Genomic DNA, 17,225 nt, shown 5'->3' with positions numbered 1-17,225 from the left:
CTAAGTAACAATTCTCTTAAAGTAACTTGCCTCAGGTAACACAGAAAACCCCTCAAAGAATCAAAGTATCAATATCACTCAGACAATATTAAATAAATGTCAAAATTAGAAACCAACCACAAAGTGTGGAGTGGAAATTTCTGGTTTGTTTGGAGACTCAGTTGCGTTACATGATTTTTTGGTTTTTTTTTTTTTCCTTCTGGAAACTGTCTTATGAGAGGATGTTTTTGCTGAAGCAGGCATGTGAGCAGATGTTTTTTTACTGAAGCAGACACATGGGGGGGTATTTTGCTGAGAGCAGACATTTTGTGGCTTTTCAGAAGCTGCCTGGTAGAAGGGCATGTGATACGTTATTGGAATGGACTGTTGAGAGGACGCAGGGTGTTTGGAAAGGGCATAAATAGGGCCCAGCAGATGGTGGATGATGCTCTCGCACTGGTTCACCTTGTCACTCTTTCTGGTCTTCTACCGGCTTTGCTGGTGATGCTGTGGTAAAGGAAGTTAACCTTGCCTTCTTCACCGATCATCATTTGTCATGATTTCGAGTAGAGAAATGCACCAAAGAACTTCTGGTAATGTTCTGGTGACTTCTAGCTGCTGCCGCAGACTCAGTCCAATTGGAAGTGCCATCACTGATTCGTGAATGGTGTTTGCAAGTGAATGGAGCGACTGCTGCTGTTTCCTGTGAACGGAACTGCTGATATCCTGACAATGAAGACTGGAATCGCCCCAAAGAACTATTTCTAAACAGGTCCACATTCCTTTGCCCTATAAACCTTCCTTTTTCATTACCTCTAGTGGGTGGTGGATTAGAAAGGAGGTTAACACATTTAAGGACCCCCTATTAAAGTCGGTTTTGAAAAATATAAGCCTACAAAAATGTATTTTAAAATACATGGGAAGTGTAAAAACTCTCTCAAGCAATGTACTTGTTAAAGAATAATCATAGTGGGGAGTGAAGAATATAAAAACCAAGTGGTGTGAAGATTTGTACAGAGTAGCTAATGCAACACTTACAGTCTCAGTATGACTTATTGGGAGGGCTTCAGACCAAGGCATTGAGTTCCCATGTTAGGAAATGGAAACTCAATACAGCACGTGTGCAACTGGAAGCAAAACAGGCTTGACCAACTAGAAGCAGCCCCTTCACTTCTGACTAAGGACTTTAAGCCCACTTTAACTAACCAAATAGCTTCTTTGCAATGTTTGTCTTTCAAAATGTTTATTTTGAGGCAAGAGTGGTGGTGTGCACCTTTAAGTCCAGCACTTAGGAAGCAGACGCAGGCAGATCTCTGTGAGTTGAAGACCAGCCTGGTCTACAAAGGGAGTTCCAGGACAGCCAGAGGTATACAGTGAGAGAGTGTCTCGAGGAATGGGTTGGGGCGCACAGTCTTAAGTGTAATATTAAGGGAAAAAAAGAAAAGTGTTTGTTTAGAGCCCGTCCTTTTAGGAAAGAATAACACAGCCACTCCAGACAAAACAGAGAAACAGGAAGGTAACAGTTGAAACGAAAGAATTGGGAAGCATGAGCTCTTTACCATATCCTAAGCAACTCAGCCATTGCAGTGTTTAGGCCACTGCAATGGATTAGATTCTTTTCATTCCTCACCTCTGAATGGCAAACAAACCCTGCTGGCTTTGTCATCAGAATCACATCTTCAGAATCCAACCCTTCCTACCTATGTAATCATTAGTTAGGGTTGAGCCTTGGCCATTTCTCAAGTTGACTGCCATAGGTTGTCACTGCTTTTCTGGGTTACACTACACTTGGTCTGATTGCTACACAGAAGCCAAGGTAAAGTTGGTCAGGTCAGGCCGGTCTTCTACGATAAAGCCTTTGGTATTTTAGTCAGAATAGAAGGTGATGTCCTCGGAATGGACTACAGGGCTCTCAAGGATCTTGTCCGGCCTCTTGAGAGCCCTTCCTTGTTGGAGACACAGAGGTCTTTGTGCTCACAGACATGCACTAAGGAGGCAGTGGTTCTTAACCTGTGGGTCGTGAACCCTTTGGGGGTCGAACGACCCCTTTCACAGGGGTCTCCTAAGAGCATCAGAAAACATAGATGTTTGCATTATGATTCATAATGGCAGCAGAATTACAGTTATGAAGTAGCATCAAAAATAATTTTTGGCTGGGGAGGCGGGAATCACGGCAACATGGCTGTAGTAAAGGGTCACAGTATCAGGAAGATTGAGAACCACTGCACTGAGGGAACTTGGACTTTTAAGCACAATGGTTGTTCCTTCAAGGGAAGGAGCACAAAACCTGTTTTTCTCCCAGAAGCATTGGGCAGATGGGCGTTCTAGCCTGGTAGCTTTTGTGTGGTCTTGTATGGCTGGAGACTTTCTGACAGCAGACCCTCCTCCAGATCCACTCTCATAATGTTGGAGGGTTTTTTCCAGTCAATTTATAGGTACTTTAGTGAAAGGAACTTTACAAAGAGTTTTAATGTCTGATCTATGGGCATCTGACTTTGTTTCTCAAAGACATTTAGGTATGCTTTGCTGTTTGTGTGGGATCGAGTTAACCACAAGAATAGTTTTCACCAGACTGTACTGTGTTTAAATTTACCTAAAATAAATCAGTCAGGGTTAGACTCTGGCTACTGAATTGCGTTGTGCTGAACTGCCTTCTCGTCTTCTGAGACTTGTTCCTCATCTGTCCATGAAAGACACAGGGGTCCCTGAAACTGGCACCCAATGTGTGGGGCTTGATCCTAGGAGAAGGAAGGTAAAAAGGTTTTTTCTTTTTCTTTTTCTTTTTTTTTTCTTAAATAGAAGCAGAGGCTAGGAGACTGGTCCTCTTATCCAAGGAGTCACAACCCTAAATGAGAAAGTGAAATAGTGTGAGTTCTTCTCAGTTCTCTAAGGCAGAGCGTGTTATACAGCTATTGAGATATCTGTTAAGATCCAAGGAAGCAAAAATATTTTCAGTAACAACTCCATGACTTTGTACAAGTGACTGTAAAATTCAGTACTGTTTCCTGAACAAGAAACCATTGACAAATGGAAATACATAGGTGCTAATATAAAAAGGAAATATCTCCATGAAACGGGGGATAAAATTCATGTCATTATTTTGCAGTCTGGGCTGTAGTAATGTGCAGTGGGACCACAATGAGGAGGACCTCAGGACACATCTTGGCAGAGAACTGTGGATCCATGCTTTGTCCTGCAGCTGGGATGTGGAAACCAGTCAGGCCAAATGTGGAGCGCTAAATTGCATTTACCCTGTGCCACTGCAGCGTGCTGGGTTCAAGGGAAACATTGATATACCACTCATGGGGTGGGAAAATGCAGCCTAAGATGTGGGAGGCCAAAGCTGGGGTTCCCTAGCTCCTGGGCATCCAGCCAGTGCTGGAAACCATGCAGAGGAGTAGAGAACAGAGGGCCAGGGATTCACAGGCCTGCAACAAGGCTGGGACTGGGATCCTCAGACTCCTAGACATCCAGATCCTGCTGGAAGTCACATAGGAGCTGAGGACAAACCTAGGGTTGGGGAGGGGGAACTCTGGTTTAGCTCATCTGAGATTGTCCTGGTTGTCTAGGAGCACAGAGAGGCCTTCTGCAGGAGAGTTAGGTGGAACAGCTCTGTAGACAAAGGCTTTTTCCATGCTCCCCTTGGTAGTTCTCGATGAAAGAGACAGTCCTTGGCTCCAAACTGTTCATTGTTCATGGTGGAAAATGGGTGCATACCCCCTCCTCAGGGTGGACCTGGAGATTAAATAGTTTTTGCAGGGAGGAATGTCCAGGAAGGAAAACTTATTGGCTAAACTCTCAGGGCTTCTAGATACATCATTTTTTAAAAAATGATTTATTATATATAAGTACACTGTCACTGTCTTCACACACACCAGAAGAGGGCATGAGACCCCATTACAGATGGTTGTGAGCCACCATGTGGTTGCTGGAAATTGAACTCAGGACCTCTGAAAGAGCAGTCAGTGCTCTTAATCGTTGAGCCATCTCTCCGGCCCTAGATACCTTGTTACCATGGAGAACTCTATTCTGATCTACATGACAGTGGTCATGTTCCTATGTAGGTAGTGTGGTATGTAGGGAGTGTGGTCATGTGACAGGAGCAGGTGAAGCTCCTACCGTCCTCTCAGAGGTTCTGGGGCTCCAATCAGTTCAACTCTACCAAGTTTCCTGGCATGATCCCTGCCTCACAGGGACCTGCTGTTCCTACATTTAAGGAGACAGATTTAGACATGTTGCACTTGCCTTAAACATCCCAGATTTATATTCATGTACAGCAAGTATTCATTCTCCTCAATCTGATTTAGAAATGCTGTCTATGTTCCCTCACTTTAAGAGACTACTTGAAAAATTAGGGACATAGTCAACAGGTAAATGATTGGGCCAAATGTCCTATCGTGACAGTCCTTAAAATGCCTGTGATGTTAAATCCTCAAAATACAAATGTGCATCAACAAGGCCATTTGCTTTTGAGTTCTTAAAGAATTTCTGAAAATCTTTCTCTGCCAGTGGCATGCATGCTCCATTTACGGATATGATGTGGGAAATTTTAAGTATGGATATTGTTGTTCCTTGGGGGTATACGAAAATATGTAAAGCTGCCTTAATCCCAGGATAATAGTCGAGTTGGAAATCAAAATATTGTGACAAATGTGATGATCAGGCAGAAAGGAACGGTAACAATAACATCCCTTTTAATTCTTCATGCTTCCTGGAGTGGGCAACAGAGCAATGCTCTCGATACAGAAGAGCCATCGGGCTCCGTACTGTGGGCCTGGAGAACGACTGATCATGGAGTAACTGTGGATTCTCGGGACACTTTCAAACATAAAGTTAGCGAGCTTTGTCCTGAGATTCTTGCTCTCATTAACGGAGCAGTGCAACAGGAAGGTAGCAGATACCCTGGTCGGGCAGCTCAGGGTTGATAGAGCCACCAAAGAGGGGCGATGACACAAACAACACGCAGGGGTTTCTCTGACCGGGGGTCAGCCACGCAACGTCAGTACAGCTGTCAGTTCAGCTCTCATCTCACGCTGCAGAAGCTACTCAAACAACTTCTCAAGGGAGACCCTGCTTGGAATGGAGGAGTAAAGGACCTCAGGAAAATGAATGCAAATTAATTAATTAATTAATTAATTAATTAATTAATATCTAGTAATCTAGTTCTTTGCCTTTGCCCATGAAGTAAAAAGGGAAAGTGTTAGGCTAAGGAATGTTGATCCAAATTTGTGACCCAGACAACAACAAAATATAAACTGGTCTCAAGAGTGTATCCAGTGATTTAGGAGGAACAGGATTTCCTGAATGGCATTAAATTCCTAGCTTTATAGACAAGATGGTTATCAGTGGGTGGATGTCCTGTGTTGACCTTATGCATGGACTACTCCCTTTTAGAGGCATTCTAGACATCGGGGCAGGTGATTCCGGATTAGCCAAGAACAAGAGTCTCCACCCTGGCGGATGTCTAGGGGCCCCCGTGTTCAAGCTGTTAGAGGCCAATGGCATTCTTTAAAAAGTATTAATGTGTTAAATTGAACTGACAGAGATACTTCTTCGGCAAGGCATGCCCCATCTTGTCTCAGGACTTTCATACATTCCGTGGGGAAGAGATACATTACAACAAATGCATGTAACAGTTCTACAGCAACTAACAAGTCATCCAAGAGTTATAAGAAAGTGTAACCCCACCCCACCACCACGAGGGGGTCATTGATCGAGCCTCATCATACAGCTTTTAAAACTATAGTGGGAGGGGTTGGGGATTTAGCTCAGTGGTAGAGCGCTTGCCTAGGAAGCGCAAGGCCCTGGGTTCAGTCCCCAGCTCTGAAAAAAAAAAGAAAAAGAAAAAAAAAAAAAGAACTAAAACTACAGTGGGTTTCTGATGACCCAGTATGGATTGATCAGGTGCCCCTTCACAGGAAAAGTTAACACAGACCCAATTTCTAGATGCAATTGTAACTAAGACATATAGACCCTCCAGTGAGTCCTTGGGATCCCCCTTCCGCATGTCTGTGCACACAAAGACCTCTGTGTCCCCTACACTTACTTTGCACACTCTGTTCCAGCCAGGTGTCCCCTTTGTTCTCCCTCCGGTGAGAAGCCCTTGCTGTTGTTTCTTTCTGGAATGTTCTGCCAGGCATTCCTGTGTTTAATCCCTCCTCCCCATCAAGCCTGCCTCTCAGATGCCATTTTCTCTCCTCCTTTCTACCTCAGCCTCTCATCCCCTCAATCTTTCTTTCTTTTGGGTATTGTTTGTTTGTTTGTTTGTTGTTGTGGGACCGTGATAGGCACCCTGGTTCCCGGTTGAGGTTTAAAACCCTGGTGACGCTGAAAAGGACGATAGGCGTTTCGCTCGACTCCCAGGAAACCAGGCTGGTCACTAACTGCAGCCCTCCATAGATGTGTGACCATCAGTCACGTAAGCCAAGCCCTTTCACAGGTAGAGAACTGTGACCACAGGTCACATAGACGCAAGACAGATCTCCATTATAATGAAGTACCCAAAGGCCAATCACCTTTTCTTCCCAGACACTCTTCCCTGCAAAGGGTATTTAATCTCAGGCCCACTCTGAGAAGTGGGGTATGGTTTTACACATCCACTTTCCACCATAACAATAAATTCCCTAAAACCATGGACTGCCTCTTTTCATCAGGATCTGCTGCGGGGAGCCATAGAGAAGGCCTTCACCTACAGAGCTGCCGCCAAATCTTCTGAAGAAGACCTCCCTGTGCTCCCAGCCTCCACCACCAAGCCTGCAGCCTGCCACCATCAAACCAAGGAATTCCCCAAGGGACCAACCAGAACTCCCCCTTTTTCCCCCTCAGCCTCAGGCTAGATCCAGCCCGTGCGGCCCCACTCTGTTCTCAGCTCTTCTCCAGCATCCCAGCTGCTGCGCCTAGAGAGCCTGAGAACCAGACACCCTGGCCTCTTTGAAGAACAGGGGACCTCAGAGCTAGCTCTGACTGTGTCCCTCGCTCAGACAGACAGCGCTTCCCCACCCACGGAGCGGTGTCCAGCAATTCCCACAGCTCGGCACCAGCCAGGCAGTGGGCATAGAGTAAGGGTGATTAATTTCCCTCATTCTGCCTTCCCAGCGGAGTGGATAGGGGACGGGGGACTTAAACCTAGTTTGTTTTGTTTTTCCTAGACAGGGTCTTTCTGTGTAGCCCTGGCTGTCCTGGGGGCAAGAGAGACCTCAAACTCAAAGATCTGCCTGCCTTCAATCTTTCTTAACCTGATCTTTCTTCCTTGTGTAGAAATCATCATTTTCTAATCCACCCTGCGCGATAGGAGATTCTCAAGCAAGGCAAGGTTTCGTATCCATTTTCTTTATTCTGCTGCTTAGACTAGTACCTACCACACACAAAATGCTCACTCCAAGAGCTGGCTCTCCAAATAATAATAATAATAATAATAATAATAATAATAATAATAATAATAAACCAGATGTACTTTGATAAGACCGAGTAAGAAAAAAAATGGAGGACATCACCAGTAAAAAGTATCAAGGATTGAAAGGACAAATCAATACAGACACAATTGATTTCTTTTACAAATCATAAAAGGACATATTTATACCCAGCCAGAAATTAAAATTAGAGAATTTTCTATGATTGCATACTTTCTTAGAAAAATATATAGTTTGCTAAAGTTTAGTCAAAAAAATAAAGAAAAAATAGCACACTTAAAGCTACAGTAGAAAGGAATTGAAACAGTAGTTTTCAAACCATCCATCAAAAAAAGAAAGGAAGAAAGAAAGAAAGAAAGAAACCCTAACAGGTTAGACAGACTTACAGTGAGCTTCTACCAACCCTGAACTTCTCAGTTTTACACATTACCACAGAAAACAGAAAACAGGAAACAATACCAACTCATTCTATAAGAATAATTAAGATAGGGGCTGAGGATTTAGCTCAGTGGTAGAGCGCTTACCTAGGAAGCGCAAGGCCCTGGGTTCGGTCCCCAGCTCCGAAAAAAAGAACCAAAAAAAAAAAAAAAAAAAAGAATAATTAAGATAGAGAATCTAGGTAAAATATCAGCAAATCAAAACCCATCAAGGATAACAAGAACAAGGGCCCCAAAATATATCATGGTCAACCAGGGTTTAATCCACGAAATAAAGGGTTTGTTTGTATGATTGGTAATATTGACATATAAATAACAAGCTCTTCTCAATTTTTGCAGCTCCAACTAAAATGGAGAACCAACCTGTTCTCCAGGGTGTGGTGGCACATGCCTGTAATTTCTGTACTCTGGAGGCTGAGGCAGGAGGATTGTAAATCTAGGCAATCTTGAATTACACAGAGAGATCCTGCCTCCAAAAAAAAAAATAATAATAACAAAAAGAAGGAGGAGGAGGAAGAGGAGGAGGAGGAGGAGAAGGAAGAGGAGGAGAAGGAGGAGGAAGAAGAGGAGGAGGAGAAGGAGGAGGAGGAAACGGAGGAGAAGAAAGGGTTATCTGTGTTGCCGTCTTTTTTCTTTTTTTTTTTAAAGATTTATTTATTTTATGTGAGCACACTATCTCTATCTTCAGACACACTAGAAGTAGGCATCGGATCCCATTACACATGGTTGTGAGCCACCATATGGATGCTGGGAATTGAACTCAGGACCTCTGGAACTCAGTGCTCTGAACCGCTGAGCCATCTCTCCAGCCCATGTTGTCGCCTTTGTTAAATATTATTCTGGAGGTCCAGATCCTTGCTAGAGAAACAAGACAATAAAGTGAAAATAAATTGTAGAATTTGACAGGAGAGAGGGGGAAATGCCAGTATTTACAGGTGATAACTTGTTGATCATGGGCTGGAGAGACAGTTCAGTGGTTAAGAGCATTCACTACCTTTCCAGAGAGTTTGACTTGGTTCCCAGCGCCCACATTGGACATCTGCAATTCCAACTCCCGGAAACCTGATGTCCTCTCCTGGCCTCTGTGGGCACCTGTGCATATAACACACACACACACACACACACACACACACACACACACACACACACACACACAACTGTCAGTCATTTAAGAGTATAAAACCTGGCTCAGTGAACCATGCTCTGAGGCTCCCCATTCACTCAGGCATTTCATGAACCAAACATCAAGGACAGACGGGCATCAGTCCCTTCCGATGGGAAGAGAAAAAGACAGGCCCTTGCTGCCAGAGTCTGCAGAGACCTTCTGCATCGAGTGTATCATTTGCTGCTTGGGCTTTTCAATTGATTGAGGTGTGTACATTTTCCTTTTAGGTTGCTTGTGTGAGAGTTAGACTAATACTTCACATACTGTTTATAGTACTGGTCTCTCTAGGGCTGGCCAGAGGACTTAGCAGGTGAGGGTACCTGCTGTTCAGTCTGGTGACCTGAGTTCAATCTTCAGACTCCAGAGGTGAAAGAAGAAGAAGAAGAAGAAGAAGAAGAAGAAGGAGGAGGAGGAGGAGGAGGAGGAGGAGGAGGAGGAGGAGGAGGAGGAGGAGGAGGAGGAGGAGGAGAAGAAGAAGAAGAAGAAGAAGAAGAAGAAGAAGAAGAAGAAGAAGAAGAAGAAGAAGAAGAAGAAGAAGAAGAAGAAGAAGAAGAAGAAGAAGCCACCAGATCTACAAGGGCAAACCCCTTCCACACATTATATACACATACACAACAACGACGACAGTAATAATATACGTTTAAAATCCCCTATTCCCTGGACTAACCTCTGTCTGAGCATGAAGTGATCTTTGTTCTATTTTTGGTTTCAGTTTCCAGTTAGGTTTTTTTTTCCTATATACATTCTTGTCATTGTGCCTATTTTTACTCTGTAACATTTTTTTAATTTTCATTTTTTTATTCTTTGTATTTTCAATTTCAATTTTCCAATTAGGTTTTTTTTTCTATATCCATTCTTATTATGTTCACTTTCATTTTGTAATATCGTCTGCCTTTTTTTAACCCTTGGTATCAGCGGTGTATTTTAAGATCTATAGAGAGAATTTTTTAAAAGTTTGTCTCATTTGCAATTGAAAAAACATAATCATGAAAAGGAAAAAGGAACCAATACGGCATATCTTCCACAGCATTTCAAAATACAAATGTGTTGGAGCTGTGTATGTTTGTCTGTGTGTGTAGTTTGGAGGCAAAATGAAATGTGTGCTTAGTGAGTGCAAACCCCTGGCTTGGTTCCTTGCATCAATACACACACACACAGACACACACACACACAGACACACACACAAACAGATACACACACACAGACACATGCACACACAGACAGACAGACACACACAGACACACACACAGACACATACACAGAAACATAGAGACAGACACACAGACACACACAACACACAGAGAGACACACAGACACAACACAGACACACAAACAGAAACACAACACACACAGAAACACACAGCACACAACACACAAGCACACACACACAGACACACACACAGAGACACACAGACACACAGAGAGACACAGACACACAACACAGACACACAAACAGAAACACAACACACACACAGAAACACACAGCACACAACACACAGGCACACACACACAGACACACAGAGACACACACACACAGAGACACAGAGACACACAGAGAGACACACAGACACACAACACAGACACACAAACAGAAACACAACACACACACAGAAACACAGAGCACACACACAAACACACAGCACACAGACACACACACAAGCTTGAGGCAGTAGCTCAGCAGAACACTCCGTGGGTTCTATGCGAATATGTGCAACCCTGGGTTTAATGCATGGCACCACCAAGAAACAAAAGCAAATCCCAAAGGGAGCAGTGCTCATCTTACATAGTCATGATTCTCAGAAGAAAGAGGGTGGCACCGGATGTGGTGGCCTACTGACTTATGGGGCAGAAACAGAAGGATCAAAGCAAGTTCAAGGCTAGCCTGATCCACACACATGGCAAGTCCATCCAACCAGGGCTCATATGTCTCAAAACACAGTAAGACAATGAGAGGAAAAATATTATAGAGGTAATTATCAGAGCTAAAGGAGTTTGCATACTCAGATCAAAAGCTCTTAGAGTGAAAAGCAAGAATTAAAGAAATCTATGATAGGGATCACTCTGGCATAGATTATACTATGTGTATATATATATATGTATATATATATATATATATATATGACTATGTGTTACATAGTTATACTGTGTAATACAATACTCCAGAGTATTAGCGGGAAAAGAAAGGAGATTTTATATGCTGTAGGTGGGTTATAACATGGGTAAGGGACCTTGGAGGACAATTTGATATTAAAGACACAAGGCCACTGAACCAGGATGCAGTGGCTCCATTCTCAGAAGTCAGTCTTACATGTGTCCCACTGTGGCAATGTGCATGACAGAAAAACATGTGGGGATGATCCAGCTGTGTTTCAGTGGACAGAAATGAAGAAGTAGTGTGTGTGCTTGTAATTTCATAGCCAGCAATGTTTAATAGATCAAAGAGGATCTGAAGCAAAAAGAACCTCGTGTTTGTCCATTTGCTCGGATGGTTAGAAGGTTGGTAAAAGGCTGTCATATTTTTTTTGTGTAAATTGTCTTACATCCTTATTTTATAATTTTATTACATTCACATTTAAAAAAGCAAAGAATAAATGGAAGGAAGCCTGGGAAGAAAGCTCTGTGTCTGGTTGTCCGTAAACAGTGTTCCCCCATCTATCTATCACAGTTTTACATGAATTTTATGTAAAAATTTTAAATATTTTCTAACTTTTGTCCTTTCTTGAATGATTTGTTATTATTTTATATGTATGTGTGAGTGCTTACATGTCTATGTGGCACTTGCATTCCCAGAGCCCAAAGAGTCCAGAAAAGGTTGCTGTATGCCTTAAAATTGGAACTATAAGCACTTGTGAACCACCATATAGGTACTGGGAACTCAGCCATGGTCCTTTGCAAGAGCAGCCAGTGTGTATAACCACTGAGCCATCTGTCCAGCCCTTTCTATGATGTAAAAAGTTAATAATTCAAAACAGTGCAAAGGGGGTGCAGGCAGTAATATATAATCTATCAATATAGAAAATGCCTGCTTGTCCTTTCAGAATAAAATTTAAAAATCTCAAATTTATCTCTCCACACACCCCCTCCCCAGAGGCAATGTCTGCACACGTTTTGTTACTTTTTTTTCTACCTTCCGAGAAAAGTTTAATCTGAGCAGGCATAGAGCATATATTTATATGGTTTTGTAGTGGAAAATACCTAGAATTTAACCAAAGAGAGGAAAAAAAAAATCTATTCTGCAAACTTAAAAGCACTAGGCCTTGAAGAATATGTCAACCAACTCAGAACTCAAGACTCTTCAGAGAAAAGAGAAGTGGCTGATGGGAAGAAAGACCTTAGACGCCATTCCAGGATACTCTTGTAAGAAGAAATGGAAGGTGGTAGAGGAGCTCTAGATAATGGGGCCCAAATTCCCTGGTAATGAAGAACCGGTCCTCGGGCTTCTTGATTCTGGTGTAGTCTTTCTCTGAAGTGATTAACTCTGACAAAGCCATTAGGCTTTGGGGACCAAAAAATTCTCTTTTAAGCAGACCCAGAGTTCCGGGCACACGAAGGGCTTTATGAAGGAAGACAAATGAACCTGGAATTCAATCGTGCAACCAGAGACGGTGTCCGACTCTCGTTCAGGGGAAGAGGGGTTGACATCCGACGGTTCTCTGCCCACGACGTTCCTCTGGGGCTGCACCTCAGTTCTCCTCTTGGGAAAACAAGAGTTCTAGGCCATGATAAAGGGAACGTGGGAAGTTGAGAGACAACAGCTCTGGCAGGTGACAAGGACGGAAGTCAAGTGACATAATTCCTGAACGTGGAGGAGAGCCACTCTGTCTTCTTCCTTCTCAAGTTCACACAGAGCTCCTCCGGTCAGGCACGCAGAACGGAAGCTGCCTTGAGCGGAATTCCGATCACCTTGCTGTACACAGCCCCGCCCCTGCTCCAGCCCCCTTGACTCTGGCTAGTTGGAGAGTTTCAGATCCCAAACGTGCTGCTGTCTCAGTCGTCGCCCTCTAGAGTCCACTGGAGGATCTCCTTAGCTAAAGCAAGGAGGTGTACTCCATTCCAAATGGTGGATGGATGCCCCTCAAAGCTGGCAACCAGCCAGTTCTTGGGGTGAGTGGATTTCAAGAACACTCCCGTGACCTTGCTCTTCATCTTCGCTATACCAAGAGGAAATGATGTAAGAGCGAAGACATAATTTTGCCCTCCCTGGGATCATACTCTGGTAAGGAATGACCAAGCCACCGTTCATGAGTCACTGCACTAACGTGGGCCCAAAATAAAGGCCAAGAGTGAGAGTCTGATGCTGAAAAGGCTCTTGTCCAAGAGAAGAGGGGAGCTTGGTAGATTAGATGGGGCTCAGTACAGTCAAAAGTGAGAATACCTCACCCTCATTCCGGATGCTCTACCTGGAATCCTGTCTGTTTAGAAGCCAAGAAAAGGGTTATTGTCCCAAGACCACCAAATCTTTCTTTTGGGTTAAGGCGAATGAATATTTATTTTGGTCTAGATTAATCCACAGGTCTCACACAAGCTAGGGAAGAGCTAATCACCACAGGGAGGATTCCACGCAGGGCCCGAATATATATTTATATTTATAAAATAAATATAAAAATAAATAAATATTTATATTTATAAAAATATTCTACACATATGAAATGTTCGTAGTAGGGTCACACTATATCTTCTGAGCTACACTTTTATACAGTTTCATGCCTCCTTGCTGTTTAAATCTTAGAAATTGTGGCTTTCACTTTATTTGGTTGTTCATCTTTGTAGCATACGCAGTAGGAAGGATGAGGTAAATGTTGGCTGTCCAAGTGCAGAGCTTGCAGAAGATGCCTGTGTTCCAAGTCGTGGGCTCCCTCCCTCATGGTTTTGCTTTGAGGACACTGCAGACTGGGAGAAAGGTGGGGACTCCCACCATAGCTAGGCTCCTGCCAGACATGCAGGAGAGGTATCACCTGAGCTGGCTGTTGAGAGGTGGGTACCTCAGGCCATCCTGAGGTACTATCACCTGAGCTGGCTGTTGAGAGGTGGGTACTTCAGGCCATCCTGGCTGCTTCTCCTCAGTTTTCCCAGCCTAACTTGGGCTGGGCAGGCCTTGAGCTTTCTAACACTCTGACAAACCTTCTGCCTCCCCACTGAACACTGTGGTCTGTGGTTCACCTTGTCAGCAGTAACTAATGAAGGGCCCCCCAGAGATCCTTTTGGGAGGGATAGGGTACTCTTTTGGGGCCTGGATCATTTAGCTAGACTAGATAAATGTCAGGAAATGAAAGTGAGGCCCACGCCCAGCTGTTTCCCCCTAAGCAGTCAAAGCTCCAGGTTCTAAGGGTTCAGGGATAAGATGCCAGCCACAGCTACTCTCAAAGACTCAAAGGTTTCTCAGAAAAAGAAGAAATAAACACAAGACTTTCAGGGAAGTCAGAGTATGAGTGTGAGGGCCTGTGGTGCTGAGAGAAAAACCTGTAAAGCCGTCTGACTGAGAAAACACTCAGGGACTTAAGGTGGCTTTTCACCCAGCTCGATGACCTGGGTTGGATCCCTGAGATCTGCAAGGCTGGGAGAGAGAACCAATGTGCACGATGTCAGCCCAATAAATTGTCCTCCGACGTGCACCTCTCTCTCTCTCTCTCTCTCTCTCTCTCTCTCTCTATATATATATATATATATATATATATATATATATATATATATATATATGTTTAAAGAAAGAAAACACCTGAGACCATCACCTGGACTGTCATGAAGAATTGTGCAGGTGCCCAGTCAAGACAGCAAGGTGGGCGACAGAGGGACCGTCTTAGTGGAGAGTCACATTGGTACCCTCCTCTGTTCATGACTCTTGCTCATGAGCTCTTTCTTCCCTTTGCTTCGGGCCCCGTGTGCTTTAAGCCCTTCTTCTCTCATCTTCCTCTGGGTGACCGTACAGGAACTACGGCTTTCTTTTTCTATCTCTCCTAACCTACCGGCTTTCCCAAATCGCCCACTTTAAAGAGCAGGAAGTGTTAACCCAGTACACACTGTCCTTGTTGGCAGCAGTAACTTAGTTAAGGCGGAAAGGTCAGGGAGTTTCCGGGAAATAGAAAACCTTGAGCCTGTCAGGTCTGTCTGAAGGAAGATGTCAGCAGACAAAGGCAAGCCGGTAGGGTAAGGGCTCTGAAGACATTGCTAGCAAGCGCTGCCTTCCTCTGCACGGACATCTGGAATCCACCCACGTTGTGAACTGACGTAACCGCAACCCGATAACCTGGCTCGAGGCTTCTGATCTCCTTCTGTCTTATCTAGGACCACAAGCTTGCTACCAGGTAAGGTTGCAAAGAAAGTCTGGGGACAGTTCTCTTCCAGTCTTCCCACCCTGAAATTTCAATTTGGACCTGCCAGTGAACACCTCCGGCCCCTCAGCAGGGAGAGAGTAGCTCTGAAGCAGCGAAGGAGCCTACTGGACTGCCTCTCCCAACAGAGCACGCGCTCGCACCCTTACCAGCTGGTACGCCACCCACAGCTCTCCTAGGAGCATCTGGGATACATCCTATCTTTTTCCTATCTTTTTCCTAAAGTGGCTGGTGACAATTCTGTCCCCCTTCCTCCCATCAACTATTCACTAATAATAAAATCACCCGAATATAAGCGACTGTCACAGGTCCGAGTGTACACACACTGCCTGCAGTCCTTTACAGCATCCCAGTTTGGTAAGAATAATCTCCAAGGATGGATTAAGGAAAGTCACTTCCGGATGCTCCAGTGACGCAATCGGTTAGTGTGTGGTACTTAAAGAAGTCACTTCTTCAAAGCCCTGCAGCTAAGACACGAAGACAGATCGATAAACTCACACCGTGTCTTGTAGACTCATCGTCTACTCCCTCAGTTCATTGCCTTGCTGCCTACGGGGCAGCAGTACGGTACCATTCACCGAGCATGCCCTAAATACAGAGCGATAGACTGGAGCCCCAAACTCTCCCCTTTATAGAAACAAACAACTGAGGGAGATAAAAACCCACAGGAAGCGGAGGAAAAGCTGCCTCGGCTGTAAGGAGAGAATAGATCCCTGTGATCTGGACTTTGTACCAGGGAAGGCATGCCGAGCAGGCAGTGAATTGCTGCAAGCAGGAAAGACCCCTCACAAGAGGAGAAGGATAGAAACAGCCCCAACCTCTGAGCAACTCCCAGTGGACGTTCAGCAGCTGAGAAACACCTTAGAAAAGACAGAGAAGCAGTCTGTTGTTGGGAGGTGGCCAGAGGAGACTCGTGCTGCTCCCTGTGTGTGCAGGCGAGTGTGGTGTGCATGTGCATGTGTGTCTACATGCATATGTGAATATATGTGTGTAAGAGTGTGTGTGTGTGTGTGTGTGTGTGTGTGTGTCCCACACATGACAAAATTGTTCTTAACGTTTTCCAAAAGTTAATTTGGCAAACTTAAATTAGCTACATCTTGAAACAGTGGCCATCCATCGGGAGGATGGAAATAAGTATTGAGAGTTACTCGAAGGTTATTTTGTTAAAGTCACCTTGGCTTGTACAAGGTGAAAAGGGTTGTAAGTCGAATTTTAGACAAATGAGTCAGGAGATGGGGGAAGTTCAGTTTTGGTGCCCTGAGAAGAAGGCACTGGTCTCACCATTAATTCCCATTTTGGTAAGAGGGTTTTCCCCCCTTTCTTTTAAAATTACCGCCAGAGAGATAGAGAACTTTTAGGGGACCTTCCAAAGTCAGGCTATGTAAGAGCACAGTTTAAGAAAAAAGATTCCACCCAAGGCTCAAACCCTTGACTTACCTGATCTTCCAATGCTGAGCCATAAAAGTGATCCCCACAACCAGAAGCATGTCCCCCAGAGGCCAGGACACATCGCTGGGCTGGAGTCTTGGAGCCAGAATGAAGGGGAAAGCTTGGGATGTCACATAGCCCAGCCTCCCATCAAACACACTACGCCCACTTGGGACTTAGTAATCAGTAACTGGCTCCACGGCTTGTAAAATAAATAAATAAACAAATAAACCTTCCTATTTGTTTAACCTCTGGAGTTTCCAGTTTCTTCTTCTCAATGAAAATGAACGCGCTTCCCACATTTTTTTTTTTTTTTGAAAGCAGGGAACATTGAAACAAACTGTTCTTCCTCTCTGCGCCAAACAAGGATCAGGAAATGACTTTCCACAGCTACATTTCCCATTATGAAATGTCAGTGATGGCCAAGGCTGCCTTTCATCTCCCCGTGGTTACAAAACTCTCACCGTAATGGAATTTC

The 17,225-nt window shown here is 44.2% G+C and overlaps 1 protein-coding gene across 2 annotated transcripts in view; it reads right to left on the bottom strand.

The window, feature by feature from the left end:
* The window catches only part of Pla1a (phospholipase A1 member A), a 37,671-nt gene extending 20,446 nt beyond the window's left edge, over positions 1-17,225 (bottom strand). Inside the window, exon 1 of one of the 2 annotated variants that reach the window (NM_138882.2) lies at positions 16,757-17,225. In NM_138882.2, the coding sequence (NP_620237.1) occupies positions 16,757-16,829 (73 nt within the window). In that variant the 5' untranslated portion in view covers positions 16,830-17,225. The remainder of the gene's footprint in view (positions 1-16,756) is intronic. The other variant, XM_006248377.4, reaches the window with a different exon arrangement.

The sequence above is a fragment of the Rattus norvegicus genome, chromosome 11 (genome assembly GCF_036323735.1).
Source record: "Rattus norvegicus strain BN/NHsdMcwi chromosome 11, GRCr8, whole genome shotgun sequence".
NCBI lineage: Eukaryota > Metazoa > Chordata > Mammalia > Rodentia > Muridae > Rattus > Rattus norvegicus.
Note: the sequence above shows the minus strand (reverse complement) of the source record. Positions and strands in the feature narration are given on the sequence as shown.